This window comes from Branchiostoma lanceolatum, chromosome 4 (assembly GCF_035083965.1).
Source record: "Branchiostoma lanceolatum isolate klBraLanc5 chromosome 4, klBraLanc5.hap2, whole genome shotgun sequence".
Lineage (NCBI taxonomy): Eukaryota > Metazoa > Chordata > Leptocardii > Amphioxiformes > Branchiostomatidae > Branchiostoma > Branchiostoma lanceolatum.
In genome coordinates this window covers 24,366,286-24,383,106 of record NC_089725.1, presented here as the reverse complement: position 1 = coordinate 24,383,106, position 16,821 = coordinate 24,366,286, and the positions used below count along the sequence as shown (strand labels likewise).

The window sequence follows — 16,821 nt, the reverse complement described above, 5'->3', positions numbered from 1 at the left end:
AGAAGAGATCTGACTACTTGCCCACGCTGTCCTATAGGACAATATCTCTAAAGGACTGCTTTGGCACTGGAAGATGAAAGTTTGCCACTGGTAAACATGAGGAAATGTTACAAAGAATATAATACTGCCAAACACCCCCACAGGGCTTACATATACAAGTGCATAATGTTTATAGATCAGTAACACAGCACTACTGGCAGAACTCTGCACAAATATAATACCTTGAACAATACCATCGCTGTATACTAGTATATGTTTGTTCTTTACATGGCTCCATTGCACATTGATCAAGGCAGGGAAAAGAACGCACTTAAGTGCAAACAGCAGTTGGTACTACAGTGACAGCCATTGTTCAGCACAGTACAAAAGAACTTTTGGCTTGAAAAATAAGGTGTCAATCAGCTGGAGTCGACCTATACATTATCTAGAAGTAAATATACTCCAGTTCTTTCAATTCAAAGCCAGGTTTCTTTCCTTCCATACGTAGAGGGCACTTTCAATTTACAGTCCCTATATGACATTTGATTGAGGCTTAAGCATCAGAGGCCAAAAATATACAAATAATTGGCGTCTGAGGAGTTACTCTTCCAGTGCAATTTAAACTTAGTACAGTATCATTAATTATGACCACCTGCTTCCTACATGCTCCAACAGTATACAATGCCATGTAAAATACAAAGTCTGGTACAATGACTTTTTTGATCTATGCCACACACTTGTACACTTATAAAAGTCTCTGGATAATGATAGTTTGGGTAATTAAGAAGTTACAGAGTTGGACTTCATACTTCATCTTCGTTCAGTAACATGTTGGGAATGCCATTTTTGATGGGGAATTTCCTGCCAGTCTCTGGACACTCCAGGTTTCCCTCTATTACTTCCACCTGAGATGGTTAAAACACTCGTTACTGATCAACAATAGACAGCATCTCCCCAGGTACCAATATGCATTTGCTACTCAGCAATACCCATATGACTTCGGTACTTAAAGTTTAGAGCTGTTTTGAATGACAGTAATGCTGAAACAAATTTCAGCCTCAAAATAAGGTGTATTTACCTCCATTAAGACATGATGTGCCATCTTCAAAAACTCCTCATTTGATTCGTACTCTGGCACCAACTCTCGTGGCAAGTCCCCTAGATGTCCAATCTGCATGGAAAAAGTCATGACGAAGGAGAATCAATTTAGAAACAGAGACGGGATACATATCATTTTCATTATCACTGACATACCAGACATCTACAAATGTTGATAGGCAAAGGATGTAAAGCCCTTAAGACATTTGGCACACTTGTTTCCTACTTGTTGTAGTACGTTCAGACTATCCCTTTCATCAGCAATAAGAACAGATAAGGCCACACCGACCTAATTTTATGGATGAAATTCGTGCGCGCATTGATTTTCGCCTGTTCTCAAAAAAAAATCATCTCCAACGACTCCACAGAACTTTGGAACTTGCTGACTCACATAGCTGCAAAATTGGGCCAGTATTTGGCCAGCAGGGTGTAGAGGAGAGAGATACTTTCTATTCTATTTCATATTTTCATTTATCTTTTTCATGATGAGATCCTTTTTACGTTGTGGTATCATCATTATGAAACTAGAGCATGTCTGAAATGCGATGGTTAGACCTGTTACAGATTACTAAATCTTTCATCAATGTACGAGATGTAGAGGTACATATGGATTTCAATACCATGTATGCTGAAACTGCCCTTATTATGAGTATTCTCATCACTATCTTATATCATCCACAGTCCTTTGAGCCAAATACCTTCTAATAGTGTACTTCTTTGATTGTATATTAAACTTCGATGACTTCAGCTGAGTCTGCTAAGATGAACGAGACAACCTACACGTAACATGTACCTCCTACAAATAAAGACTTGTTGTTTGTTTGATACACTGTGTCCTGCGGTTCAATTTGCAACACCAGCTTTGTAGTCCTACGGTTTCGCAGAATTTTTTTTTTGCTGGATTTTTCCCCCGTGCCCTGTTGCATTAGTTTTGGGGTCTCCAGAGTCTCAAAAACAAGTATCATCCATAGAATTAAGTCGTTGTAGCCTAAAAATGGACAAAAAGCACAGCATACTCACACTTTCTGCTGCTTGGACCAGTGCCTGCCACTCCAGTTTGGGGATCATTCTTGCCACAAACTCAGGATTGAAGTCAACAGACATGACCTTGATGTTTTCAGCCTGCAGTAAAGGAGGACAACACATCAAAGTGTAAGTTACCAGTGATACAAAGGTACCAAAGTATACATGTAGCTATTTAAAAATAGGTCTAGTGCATGTTGAAGAAACAAAGGACACAAAATTGAAAAAACATCCAGCGTTTGCTACAACTTACAAGTCTTTGTTACAGTGTAAAATCAAGTTTGAAGCTAAAGTAGTAGTGATCATCCACCTGTAACTTGAGAGGATACCCATTGGTGACCCCTTTAACATGGGAAGTCAGCATGTTGTGTGTTAGGAGTCTCATGCTGTGGAGGAAATAGAAATATCAACCTCAAGTTAAAGAAAAAAACTTTCTTAACCTTCTGCCTAACTTTGTAACCAATTGGGAATTGAGTGCAAACAGCTACTTCAGTGTGCTAAAGGTTAAAGCTTGTAGATCATCCCATCTGTGGTAAGGTAATCCTTTATAAGGTAAGTATAAACACACACAAGCTTTTGGCTTCATTTTGTATATCACAATATTGTAAATTCACTGCACAGTGTCTTTGATTTCGCAGTTGATGCAGTTGTAATGCAAGCCATGAGAGCTCATTGCAAAAATCGTGAACATTGAAACTTTGTGAATATTTCACCACTTGCAGTACATGTAGATCTTAAGATGTGGTCATTTAAGTCCCCAATGGTGCCATATAAGTCCCCATGAAAATAAATGTATTTACAGTATTACAATGAAAATGTAATCATTGCAAATACAAACTGTTCCGCTTAAACTGTTTACTGGTCTTACTTGCTACTTTCAGGTACATGAAGTCACACGTGTGCTTTGATTATGACTGCAATTGACTGCTCTGAGTCAAGAAAACTCACAAATGCAAAGCAAACCATGTGCCATGCATGGCCTGCATGTAGCCACATGACAATATCAAAGCTGAATTTACCTCTGCACGTGTCACAGTATCCTATAGTGAACTTTTGTTGGACAAGGGGGCATAACATTTACCTGAACTACCTTAATGTAATGATATTGTATCATATATATCCCCATAATAGACAAAATTGATACTTAAGTTGTTCTGAACGACAACAACATGCAACCCACGTTTTTCGCAACCCGGAAGTACAACCTTTAACCTGTGCTTGTCGCGCGGTGCATGTCGGGAGTAGCCCCGGAACCAAGGCAATCATGGCTGACTCAGTAACCTAAATGTTTTTTATCGTGCGTGTTTCACCCGATTTTTGGTAAGTCATGTATATGTTTTACACCTTACCTGGAGGTGTGGGAACATTAAGCACGTACTGGATTAAGAGAATAAGATATATTACGTGAAACGTCATCGTTCCCGCGATAACCGGGGGAGTATTCGTGAACAGTGTCGGCTGCTCGGAAGTCGCCTTCCCTAACCTTAGGGTTACGAATTAAGACGTTTGAGAGCATCTTGGGTTTCATTTTACCGCTTACGTGCCGAGCTGTGGAGAAGATCTGTTGGGAGTAGAAAAATGGACGGTAAGCGTGAAAGGTAGAAATCCAAGTCTTGGTATCATGACGTATAGATTTATGTTGGGAACGTGCCCGGCCTATAATCCGAAGCAGCGCGTCTCTATCCAGATTTAAACAACAATTAAGGACAATTGACGCCTTTCCAGACTCAAGAAAACGCATGGATTGTTCCTGTTCTTTCCCCGTACGTTTGCAGCGATGACTAGATGACGCCAAAGCGCGGTGAAGACCCTTACGCCGGTCGCCGGCTGCGTGAGTGGTGAGGAAACCTGCCCCTCCCCTCTGTGCTGACAGGTGCACAGCTAGACTAACATCTACAAATCAACCATGACGGCCACCACCATGGCCGAGGATCTCCTGCAGGTTGGCGCCCTGGTCAAGGACCGCTGGGAAGTGGTAGGTCACCACAAACTCCTGTTGTACATAATTAGCATCGTTAGAATGTAACAAATTATGTGCACCACTTTTCCTCATTGTGTTTTATTGTTTAAGAACCACCTGTTACAAAAGCACAGCATTGTTATGGAAATTGGTGAGCTAGTATGTCATCTCAAGTCAAGGGATGTAAAGACAGATTCTAAAATTTTGAATAATTGCTTTTAAGCAATACAATACAAACTGAACTTACAAAAGGAAATTGGGAAAAGTCACATGTAGGATAATGTGGCAAAGTTGTAACAACAGAGGATTAAGCATCACACATGAGTGTAACATTATCCCATAATTAGGACTGCCACCTGGCACCAGTTGATCCACACAGCCAGAGCAGAATGGATATCAACTGTAACGGATGACCTTGTTAAGTTGTTAGTAGATTCTCAAGAACATGTTGGGTTTGCTGGGGTTGGGTTTCCAAAATTGAATGCTGAACTGAAATGTAAAATACGAGTGATGCCAATGTTTCCAGTCAGGCTGATTATGCAGACTTTATAGATTCCTTAACACATGTTTGCATTTGTGGAATTGCAACACAAATTAAATCAAATTTGCAAACCTTGCATAATGTTAATTAATCCACATCTCTTGCAACAACAGCTAGAACTTTAAACGGGTGACTTAGGAATATGACAAGGGCAGTTTGCTTGTCAGTGTTATTGCTGAAATGTAAATGCAACTTACATGAGACACACTTTGACTGAATAAGAATTAAAGCATCAGTAGCATTAGGGGCTAAGCTCCAGCAATGATAATATTGAGGTACACATAAAATTAAGCAGTCTTGAGCTCCATCAAAGTTAAAATGAAATTGCTAGGAACTTAAAAAGGTAGAGCCATAGGAAAATCTTCAAGAATTAATCTTTATTGTATTTGTAAGACGAGGAATGCAACTACTTCAGTGTACAGAATGTTGAGATATAATATGCATACTGTAAGCTGCAAAATTATGGAACGAGGTCATTCTCTGAGTGAGACTATTGCTTGGAAAATGGTTCGGAGATTGGTGAGTGCAGTCCATTTGCGCTATAAATGTTCTCTTAATTGACAGGGGAGTTCTTTGCAACAGTGAATATCCTATGTGCTGCCACAGTTACAACTGACTAGTGAGATCATATGGTAATACCAAAGTACCAACTAGAGTAACATAATGTAAGCCTTCACCATTATCATGCTACCAAGTAATGCAGCTCCACACTGAGAAACCAACGTGATGGATAAACTGCAATTCAATACTTGGCTGCTGTCCCAACCACTGAGCTTCCAGCCATCTTGCACTGTGCAGAAAGTCTGGATAATTAGCCTGCCTCCAGTTAACCAAATAAAAAGCAAGTCACCAGTACTAGTCTATGCCCCATCTAGTAAAAAAGTAGTCTCCACCAGGCCTTCTTTCAAGGGTATGGATATTAGATTGTAGAATTTGGCAAAAAGAGAATAATTGGCCAGGAGAGAATAGTCCACGGGAAGGTTAACTGCGCCGCCAGTCAAACCCTTTGGTAGCCAAACTCCCCTGGCAAATTATTCTCCCTATATCCAGCGTAGTCAGTCTGGTAGAGACTAGTAGAAAATATCCCAAGCTCTGGATTCCTGAGCTGTTTTTTCCTAATTCCAAACTGTCATGTTGTCTGGATGATTTGAACCAGCAGGAGGCTGGACCTATCTGTGGTCTGCACAACACACATGTACATACCAGAAACAGGGGGAAGCCACTTATCAGGCTGCGGAATGTTAGCACTAGCTGTGATCATGAAGATAGGGAAGAAAGTTTATATAGACAGAAACAGAAGAAGAAAGATGATGCAGATCACCAAATGAATTTATGGTAGCCAAGCAGAAAATTTATACAAGATAGGGAAGAAAGTTTATATAGATAGAAACAGAAGAAGAAAGATGCAGATCACCAAGGCCAAATGAATGTGTGATAGCCAAGCAGAAAATTTATACAAGATAGGGAAGAAAGTTTTTATACGTAGATAGAAACAGAAGAAGAATGCAGATCACCAAATGAATGTATGGTAGCCAAGCAGAAAATTTACACCTTATTGAAGTTATTCACACTCCCAGTAAAAGCATGACCATCTGTGCTCAATGTAATACAGAGATATTTGTAATCCATATCTTGGTGAGTCATTTTTAGTGAAATATTCATGCTATCTGAAGAATACAGATTGAATTGCACCATTCAAATAAGTCAATGATTCCCTGGATGTCCTAGAGTTACATAACATATCTAGTATGTCTTACCCCTGCACTTGGAGAGTTTATCAGGGGTTATCAGATATTCAACAGGGGTGATGAAGTTTGGTGAGGGAACTCTGCTCTTGACGTAATCAATACCCAACTTGGTCACTGATTATGGCGAAAATTTCATCCTATATCAAACCTGCCCTTGTATTGATATTTCACTTATAGCAGGGGTGTGCCTTGTCTACTGAATAAACATGTACCATCAATAAAAAGGGAAAGGAATAATTTTTGTACTGACACTGACCTTCACCCTATAGATTTAAGCATTTATAAATGTCATGAAATCAATTCTTTTCTTGTTGTTGCTATTCTTGTCACAGGTTAAGAAGATTGGAGGCGGAGGATTTGGTAAGTTTACAATTTTCCATTCTGAACTATATCAAGTGATAAACAGTCTATACAGTTGGTAAAACAGGTTAAATTGTCACATCATCATCATCATCATCATCATCACCTTTGGGATGGTGGACTACATCATAGACATGAACCTGGCTTGTCATGGTTGAACTATACCTGAACCCAGAGTAATGTTCATATTAGAGCTGACAATATCAGTATCTTAATTAATGGGAGGTTAAATGGTGAATGTCTGTGGAAGATGCTGGTTAGATGACATCATTTACAAAAGCTGCAAATGTTGTGTTCCTGGCACTGGGCAGCCTTTTGTAAAGTGTCAGGGTAAGAAAAAAAGTAGGGGCTTCCTCGGGGTGACAAGACTAGATAGAAGCTGTCACTGTAGTATAGACTGATGTATAAATGCTACAATTTTTCTATCTCTACGATATCTAGAAAATGTTGCCTAAAATTTTGCATAGAAAATTCAAAGGTCAAATACACCCAATTTGTTTTTGCCGTCTAAGCTTTTCACAGCTTCCGTATGGGTGGCACGTTGTACAATTTGCAAATGGCCTCTTGATCATGCCTCAAGTGCGCCCCAAATCCTCACCTTGAAAGTAGCCAGTGCCGTAACTCATCCTTCATAGCAGCTTGCGGCAGTAAAAGTGCCCTAGTCCTGGTTTAAGAGTCATGAGAGACAGGCCATTATGGTAGTCATTGGGTGTGGGCTGCAATCAGGGAGAGATGCTATCATGGAGAATTTGAAACCTTTCATCAGCAAATTTAAGTTCTCTTTTGTAAATAGAGTAGATAGTCAAGAAAGTACATAGCAGGAGTCAGAAGTAAAATTTCGGCAAATTCATTTCAGCAAAGTTAAGTATGTCAGTATGGAATTAATTGTCCTGGTCTATTCATTCCATCTGGCAACCACTGTGAAGTAATTTTCTGGTGAAACAATCAAACTATTGCCCTTTCATTAACCAAGTTCCTTATAAGTTCCCAGATGGAGCCTGAGGATGACTTGTGTGCTGCTAATCCCCTTCCCAGACATCCAATTTATAAAGCCCCCATTCGGAACCCAAGTCATGTCTTCAGTTAGGTCCCAACTAGGCAGAAGTCAGGTGCAGAGAGTACTGTAATTCTTGTTTCTTTCACCGTAACTTTATGTTCACTGTTTTCAGGGTCATCTCTGTACCGTGGACTTATCATCACCATGAAAAAACCTGTTGTAATTATTCATGATTCCTTCACACATCCATTCTATTTGGCACCACCATGAAGTTTAAGTTCAGTGAAAATGTCCATTTTCCTTACTCCATGAAATTTTGCTACCATGAAGATAAAGTGAATTACAGTATTGATAGATCACCACCAGGTGACTTGCCCCTCACATCCAATACCTCACCACCTTGTACAATAAATGTGGCACTCTTGGCTTTTATCAGGACTCTAAATACTCCCTCAATATATGGTACTATTTAATGATACATCTATGAAAGAGTAAGTAAACTAAAGGTCATCAATTACCATTTATCACTGGTACATGCACCCTGAAAAACTGCAATTTGACAAATTAAAATGACATGGGCTTGATTTCATAAATCACATTTTGTAGACAAGAGAAATAAAAGTATTTCCATCCTTACTGCACTAACTTCATTGGAAGGTTACAAGTATCACCTCCCCTGTCCCTCTGCCAGATTTTATCATCACTACTTTGTATTCTGAACAATCTAGGCTGTTACGTTGTAGCATGCACAGTGACTATTATCACATGTACCCAGGGCTCGAAATAGTGGGTGCATGTGCACCCAGTGCACCCAAAATTGGAGCTGTGCACCTAATTTTTGACTCTGGGTGCACTGGTGCACCTATATATTTTTGTAGCCTATAGGGTTAAGGTACTATTGTACACTAGTATACAGAATATGCTTGAAATGTAAGTATAAAAAACAGCATGATAACCTTTTGCCTTACTTTATTTAATGTATTATTTGTTTGAAATTTTGAAGTTAGCTATAGAATTACAGATTGAAGTTCTTAAGAAAGGCAGCAGCGTTAAACTTTGTAATTATGTTCTGAAGAACATTCAACTTTATATTATCTGGTGCACCCAAAATTCGTTCTGTGCACCCAATTTTTTGAGTTGGGTGCACCAGTGCACCTATTCCCAAAGATGAATTTCGAGCCCTGCATGTACCAATGTTATCTTTAGTTATTGTAATTGTTAAATTTGCTATTGGTTTGTTATCACTGGTTGTTATCACTGGTTTATATCAGATCTATTCATTTACTACCGGATTCCAGATTTACAGCCTGTACCATCAGATAAGAACCAACCTGCAGGCAAATGTTTTTCGGCTCATTTCTACATCTCTCAGGTGGTATCATGATTGTGAATTTTCACTGGCAACCAGCCAAAGCACCACATTTGCATGGATATTAGATATGGCCATTCAGCAATGATTGGAACTAAAAAAAACTTCCCCAACGTTTCTTCAAATGTAGGTCAGAGCATAAGAATTGAAAGGCCTTTAATAAGGGATGTGGTAGGTGTAAAATATATGGGAGCTGTGAAAATTCAGGGACTCATGTTTAAAAAGGTGATGTAAGGTGTGAACAAAGTGGAATTAAAGAAACAGGGGCTGTAGAGTGTTGAAATTTGTGCTGCCTCCGATCATGCAGCCTTAGTAGAATAGTGGTGACAAGTTACTGTGTTTGATACATGTAGTTCCCAAAAGGGTGTGGAGGTTTGATCCACAACCCCCTGGTCAGCCCATACATACTTGTACGTACTTAATATGCTAGGTACGTTGCAGGATACTGAAGTTCCGCAGTCACAGGAAGGGCTACCAGCATATCCTCTGTCCTTACTGGGTCAGGGAAGGCATTTTGCTGAGTTTTGCGTTTTGTTTATGCAAAAACAGGACAGAACAGTCATGGGTGAAAAACAATCTGGGGTTTTATACCCCTGGCAATTGGCACGGGAAAACTGTTCAATTATATGATCATTCATCTATCTACCTTTTTTTTGTAGAATATCCTGCACCTTAATTCAATTTTAACTTAACATTTTCAAGATTCTGTGTTGGGTTTCCTAGATCCCTACTTGTACAGTGATGACAATATGTACTGGCAATTGTTATTGTAATGAGTAATAAGTTAGTGATAATGTTTGATGTTAATTACTGTAGTTGCTACACTGTGGAATCTCCTTATGATTAGGTTCAAGGCTTTACAACCTGCATAAACGTGATGAGTTGTAAAGCTGATAGAGCCGTGGTGTAGTGACCGATATGCCCTGGGGATAATTGCAGAACTGTGTGAAGTAAGCCGTTCTTGAATGTTGAACTAGACTGCCAACGTGAGCTGAATGTGTTCAAGACACGTTTACATCTAAACACTAAATTTTACTCCCACACTCTGAAAAGGCTTGCGTGCAAGCGAAGCTGCAAAACGGATGTTCACATGAGTTAATAGATCTACAGATTTCCACCTCTTGTTCTTCCAACTTTATCTTTTGCTGAACAAGACCAAAAATATCAGCAATATACAAAAATGTGGACATCTGTAAATAGATAGAGAGGATATAGTAAGCAGAAGTCAATAAGATATCAGCCCAACAACAATATATACATATATACAATCATTGACACTTTATCCAGAGTAGTTTCTGTTTGGATGTGGGAACCAATTTCTGCAATGTCCTTTGCCCCACACTGGCAGAAGTTGGTGTAAACTGATTTTCTGGGAGTAATTGATGTACTTACCGGTGTTAGCCTTCTGCAGGCCGTAAAACAAATGAACCACACCAGCCTAATAAAAGTAGTCCAGAAACTCAACCTTTATGAGCAGTCACAATTTGCAACTATTTTACAAGGAAATCTGGTCAATACATGTGAAAGACGGGTTCAGTTTATCCATTGATTCTATCATTATCATGTTTGAATTTTACTACCTGTAGAAAAATAGTTACATTCTTAGGGTTAGGCCACACCAATTTGATTTCTTGGTGCACAGATTTTTTTTAAATTTTACACACACAAAAATCATGACAACAGAAGGCTGGGGTGAAAACTTGCACCTGACCCTGATCACTCCCTGAAATTGTGTGCACCAAAGTACAAACTTTCCTCTGAGCATTTTTTTTAAATTCCAAGAAATTAGAATGGTGTGGCCTTAGCTGCAGCCATGAGACAAGAATAACTTTCTCTATTGTTACCGCATTGCATTTTCATCAGAACTTGAATCTGGCAGGATCCTGTAACAAAATTGCAACAAAAATAGTATACCATAATCCTCTGAAGCCTCCATTTCAGGAAAGCTTAATACGCTATTTGTCATTGAAATGCCTGACTAAGCAAAGTGAGCTTAAGGTTGGAAATGACATTTCCAGTCCCTGTGGTATGGCACGGCAGCAGGTGATGTATGCTATAATAACATAGGGCTGAAAACAGGTTCAGGTGAGGAAAATTGGTCATGAGCTGCGAAGCACGTTCTCCCGATGTTCAGGTGGCCGATGAGCCATCCAATCACAGGCAGAACCCATCCATCTTGAGCCTTGTGTGAGATGGGGAATAACAAGTGTTTATAGCCCCCATTAGCTTAAGTAGTGGTGGAACTTCTTTCAAAATCACAGTGGATTTCCAGGCACTTCTTCTGAACGCAACCTTTCTTGTTAACGCTGTGTTTTTCTTTGATGATGAGAAGTTAAGAAGAAAAAAAGATTAGTTTTTTTTTATTCACTGATGAAGTTTTACCATGTATTTCAAATTATAAACTCTCTGAAAATGATACGAAATAGAAAAAAGAGACAGGTCGTCATTTGGGCAAGATGCCCAGAAAAAGAACGGGAGGATAGTTTCAGAACAGACGGAAGCAAAAATGAAAAAAATGTAGATGATGATATTTCTTGAATTGGTGGCATCTTTTTAAAAGTAAATTGTATGTGACATAAAGATTAAGGCGGATGTTGTCAAATTGCCAGATTTTCAGTAGGTAGTAAAATGCAGCGATGCTGACACTTGTAACCCTATAGGTCAGAGTAATAGCCATAAAGGCAGACCACTTCTCTTTAGACTCTGTGTAGCTATGATGATGAACACCCTCCCTGCTAATGGCACAGAATGGAGGGCTGTAGTGTACATTACCAGAACTCAGGGTCAAAATGCATTTTCTCAGGCGCTGTGATTGGCGGTTTTCCACTTGTCCTCTTAAGATTATGCTGATACCTGCATTGTAAACATCTTATTTTCAGTCTTTGACCTTCCTTTGACAAAACGTTTTTCGTTGACAAACTAGTATCCTCTTGTTGATTGCTATATTCAGCAATGTTTCCCGCAAAGGTTGAAAATAGGCATGTCTTTACTGTTACAAATTAATGGTGTTAGATGTTATCATCACAGAATGGTGTCATTTTGTTCAAGTCACCCCAAGAACAATTTGAATAAAAGATCTGTCAGTGAAGGGCAGGATATAAAGTACATGTAGGTGCAATGACCTCTGCATATGATTGTCTACCATAGATATTGATTGACCTTTCTGTTCCATAAACCTGTCTATATATAGAGTTGTTGAAAGTTCAAAACCACAAGACTTTTATTATCACATGCCACACATTTGTGATTATGGGATTATGGCTAGCAGTCCTTCAACAGCTATATAAGTAATTTTTGCAGACTAAATTGGATGCAAATGCACTTATAATTTTCCACATGTTATAATTATCCTCACATGTACAGTAAGAGAAATCAAAACATCTTCTATTGTCAGAAAATTTATGCTGGGGGCATTAAAGCAAAATTTATGAATGAGCTTAAAATGGAAGATGCCAGTTTATTTGAGAAGAAATTTGTATGTAAAGTAAATGTGCCCATGTTCACCTTTGACCCACAGTAATTGGAACACATTTTTCCTATTCCAGACCAATGAGCCATTAAACAATATTTTATCAAATCAGCAGCTTTTTTATCTCTCTATGAATCCCTCATTTTGTAAATCACCTTTTGCTGAAATTCATTCATTTCCAGGAGAAATAGAGTTATCTAGGGGTTAACAAATGTTGCATAAATATCCCAGCCTAGCTTTAAGTAATTGAAGTGTGGAAAACTGATCACCTTTTCCAAGGCATTTGCAATTCCATGCTTAAAGCCCCCATAGCTGTGTCCTACATACAATAATCAGATCTCAATCTAGAGCAGACAGCTATCTTTTGACTTGAGTCACTGTGTTTAATATCTATTCAGGATTGTACATCGTATTCTATTTAGATATTGATGAAGAATTACTGTAAATGCAGAAATGTTCGCTGTGGTTTTATGTTCACGTTTTTTTACAGTAAGCTCTTTGCCACAAACTTAAAACCACCGCAAACGTTTTTTTCGCCAGTGTTTCTGTAGCACAACTTTTGTTTCAAACGTGAACTCAAAGCCACCCCGAACACTCCTTTTTCTCCTCACCGCGAATTAAAAACCATGCAAACATAAATGCATTTACAGTATACTGTAAGTTTCCATATCAAAATGCCATGCCTACTCTGTTTTATGGTGGGCATTAGCACTTTGCCTCATCTTCCTTCATCAACGAAGTGATTTGAGCCCACCCTCATATACTAGTAATGTAGAGTAGCTCTATCTGAGCTTGATTCAGACCAGGTAGTCATAAATTCTAGTGCCAGACATTGGCCACATAGTTCACGTAACATCAGATGGATACATGTGTTTCAAACATGGCTACAGTTGCTATTGATTTCCAAAAATATGTATTCTAAAATAAGCCATTTTGATACATAATTGTATGTACAGCATTTTGTGTGTAGGTTGAATTACACTCAATATTACCACAAATGAGGCAGAGAGTTCTTTCTAGTCCTAAGCAGTCGAGCATGATTATGAAGTTCCAGACAATTTTTCACAGTGTATTCTGCAACCTCAATCTTGGCACCATGCATATTTGTATGTCAGTGAGTGTGCAATGATGCCAGCCATAATCAGGCCATTTTTATGGCCGCAGGTGTGTATCAGCATTCATAATGCAGGGTTTCCTTGTCCCTGGTGCTGAGATTGCTGTTGCTGGCTTTCCATTGACTTGCATGAACATATATTAGGTACAATACCAAGTCTTAAAAGACCAATACTGGATATAAGGTCTTTGTTTGAACATTAAACAGGCAGATTGGAAACACTTACCGAGAGTTAAAATGCTGAGGCCTTAGATGTAGCTCTACTGTCATCTCAACTAAATTACTACAAGTCTGATATGTCGAGAATTTTGCCTTTTTTGGTACTATTCTAGGATAGAGAAAACAGTATTTCTGGATACAGACAAAAACAATGCATGTATGCTACAAGTAAAGAAAGGTATTCATGCCATCTCCGTTTTATTATCTACTTGTAGATGGAACATCATGATTATATTCTGTAGCTGTATCTATATAGTCAGTATAACCGTCATTCGGGGTAACACACCAGCTTCGAAGCTATATTCACAATATACTGTAAGAGCTGGAAGCAATTCATTCAATATTGACCATTTAAAGGTGAAAAGATAGCGCCGGTCTCTGCCGGATTACCAGTCATACCCTTGATATCTGTCCATTTATCATTCCTTGCGGCACTTTAATTGTTCCATTGATGTAGCCAGCTCATTTCATGGCCAAGGCAGGCCTCTGTCAGGGACAGCTTGGGGTCATGACAGTGGATTGACTAGATGCCAGTCTGTGCCTCATTTTGTGGATACCACTCTTTAGCCATCCTATGTTACACACCGTTCTTTTCTAAATATTCATATGTACTCTAGATCTGTGGCTATGGTATTTAACTTTTATTGTACAGTATATGATATATAAAATGTTTTAGAAATCATAAACATCCATGAAAAAGTTATAAAAGATTACAAGTCAAGTGTGACATTGAAGGGCTATGCCAATGACAAGGAAACATGCCTTTTTGTAATTTAACAGTTGAAACCTACCTTGGCTGCAGGCTAAAACTATCAACAGCTAAACTGTTTTACGGATTCAAAGTCTACTATCTGTGCAGATAGCTTTCGATATCAGAAATCAGTATAGGTATTAAGACTAGCCATCTGATAACTGGTCTATTTAAGACAGACTTACTGCAAGTGCCAGGTCTAGAGCCACCCTGAGGTATGAACCATAGAACCATCTGAAATTGTCTTCACTTCATAAACATATCTATTCATTTGTTTTGATATAAAACCTGGTTCTGCCAGATCTTTCCTTGGTCACTGACGAAAGATAGCGGATGCTGTCTGAAACATCTGGCTGTTTCAAAATTTTATCCAGTTGCTTGAGTAACTATTTTTGGCGTATCTTATTACCTGGATGTCTAACCTTCATCAACGTACCCTGAGGTATGCTCAGTGCAGGTATTACTGGTGGAGTTGGAACGTCAGCGGAAGTATTGATGTTTTGTGCTGACCCAGCTGGGAGGGAATTTAGTCCTATTGACGGATGGATAAAGGTCTGAGGTATTGCTACTGTGATTTACAGCTTACTGTCAAGACCAAAGTTGGTTTGAGAACTGGGAGATGTTGCAGAAGTCATCATCTCATGAAATTCCATACCACATCCCTTAGTGCGCGAGATGTGTCCCACATGTCTGCTGTTGGACTCACTCTTTGATTAAACTACCGCTTTGCTGGCAAGCAAACAAAAATGGGTCACATCCTCCCAGCCGCAGGCTTAGTTTGATCAGAGTATAGCCCATAACAGAAGATACAAAAATATTTGTGAATACAATTATAGCTCCACTGGGATAGATGAATCTATCCCCAATCAATTATGAAGATTTCCAGAAACCATAGTTCGTCACATTTAAAGCAACATTAAAGGAAAGTCTTTTTATTTGGTTTAGGACTATTCCTGATAAAATTCTCAGAATGGGTAGTCAGGAACATTTCTTGTTACCCTGTACACTATTTTATTTGATAAATTACAATCACCCATGTATTGATCAATTGTTGACCTCTGCTCCCTTCATTAAGATTTCCTTACACATTTTTTGTTTGATTCTTTAATGGAATAACTAGATCCCAGCTGATGATATCTGCAAAAAAGACCAGGTCAGTGGTTGTCTTAGGATGGTAAGGAATAATGTTTGATTGTCTGGGCCCAGTTTCATCTCCATATGCAGCAGTGTGATGAAGTGAAGGTATTTCTGCTGTGCTAAACTGATTATGTTGTGAACACTGCCGCATCAATCTCCATCAACCAATTTTGTACTGACCTAGTATCAGTGTAATCAAATTTACTTGCAGTGTCAATTCAAAGGGCTGTCAACGGCTCAATGCCAGTGATTTGAGCTGGAAGAAAACATGTTGTTTCTGGGTATGCTGAAACATACTGGCAAATTCAAGAAAATTAAAAATGGTTACATCAGATTCAGGTCATTTCAAAAAGAATTGAATGAAGTTGTTTGACAAAAAGCACACAGCATGGTAATTTATTGGTTGTTTTTATGGCGATTGTTTATCATTATTGCCCCAAATGTCTCCAGTAATTTTTGGCATTAGTGTAGGATCAAGGTCACAAGCACTTTATCTAAATCTGAGTCAAGCAGACAGCCAAGCAACATTTCACATGTTGGAATGGAATAAAATCACATTGGCTTGTATTTACTGAAACAGTAAAAAAAGCTGAGAAAGTACTGAATTAGTTGATCCAAGAATTGCTGTCTTTAATCCATGAAAATGTACATCAAAACAGAGTAGAAATTGCTACAGTATATATCAATATATATATAGCTAGCAGAATGCCCACCAATTGTAAAAGCAATGTCCTGTGAGCCTATGTGTGCTGTTCTGAGGCAGCTCTGCTCCTATAAAGTATGTTTCCATGTATTGATTAAACAACTTGCTTTACTGCACTAAGTGCAAAGGTACCGCCAGCCACGGATCACACTTCGTCTATCAAGCAGACAGTTCAATAAAGTATAGATACAGACTCTGAGTTAAATGTCACTGTAACCAACTTGCTGTACCATGAGTTTTGCAACCTATCAATTTACTTCCCATCGTCATGCAAGGCACCAACCCTGAATAATAGATGTGTCTATATATAGAGCCTGTTCCGACTGGGAACATTTTACAGTAATGTACTGATG

The 16,821-nt window shown here is 38.8% G+C and overlaps 2 protein-coding genes across 5 annotated transcripts in view; one reads left to right on the top strand and one right to left on the bottom strand.

Moving 5' to 3' along the window:
* Nucleotides 1–41: 41 nt before the first annotated feature.
* LOC136433572 (multifunctional methyltransferase subunit TRM112-like protein) lies at nt 42–3,345 on the bottom strand. The gene is made up of 5 exons (XM_066425889.1): nt 3,249–3,345; nt 2,411–2,486; nt 2,098–2,199; nt 1,058–1,150; nt 42–884 (listed from the first exon to the last, which is right to left on the bottom strand). The coding sequence occupies exons 1-5, from the start codon at nt 3,269–3,271 to the stop codon at nt 783–785; spliced, it is 396 nt and encodes a 131-aa protein (XP_066281986.1). The 5' UTR covers nt 3,272–3,345; the 3' UTR covers nt 42–782.
* Nucleotides 3,325–16,821, top strand: part of LOC136433559 (uncharacterized) — a 31,917-nt gene continuing 18,420 nt past the window's right edge. For 2 of the 4 annotated variants that reach the window (XM_066425874.1, XM_066425870.1), the window contains exons 1-3: nt 3,325–3,420; nt 3,876–4,075; nt 6,682–6,709. In XM_066425874.1, the coding sequence (XP_066281971.1) occupies nt 4,007–4,075; nt 6,682–6,709 (97 nt within the window). In that variant the 5' untranslated portion in view covers nt 3,325–3,420; nt 3,876–4,006. Of the gene's footprint in view, nt 3,686–3,825; nt 4,076–6,681; nt 6,710–16,821 lie in introns of all 4 variants that reach the window. The other 2 variants (XM_066425873.1, XM_066425871.1) reach the window with 2 other exon arrangements.

What these genes read in the sequence shown, in the direction of transcription:
- LOC136433572 (XM_066425889.1), bottom strand. Translation starts at nt 3,271, where the DNA reads ATGTTGTTGTCGTTCAGAACAAC. An exon ending in GGTATCCTCTCAAGTTACAG is followed by an intron (nt 2,200 to 2,410) that starts GTGGATGATCAC and finishes CCTTTACTGCAG; the next exon opens with GCTGAAAACATCAAGGTCAT. An exon ending in TGGTCCAAGCAGCAGAAAGT is followed by an intron (nt 1,151 to 2,097) that starts GTGAGTATGCTG and finishes TTTTCCATGCAG; the next exon opens with ATTGGACATCTAGGGGACTT.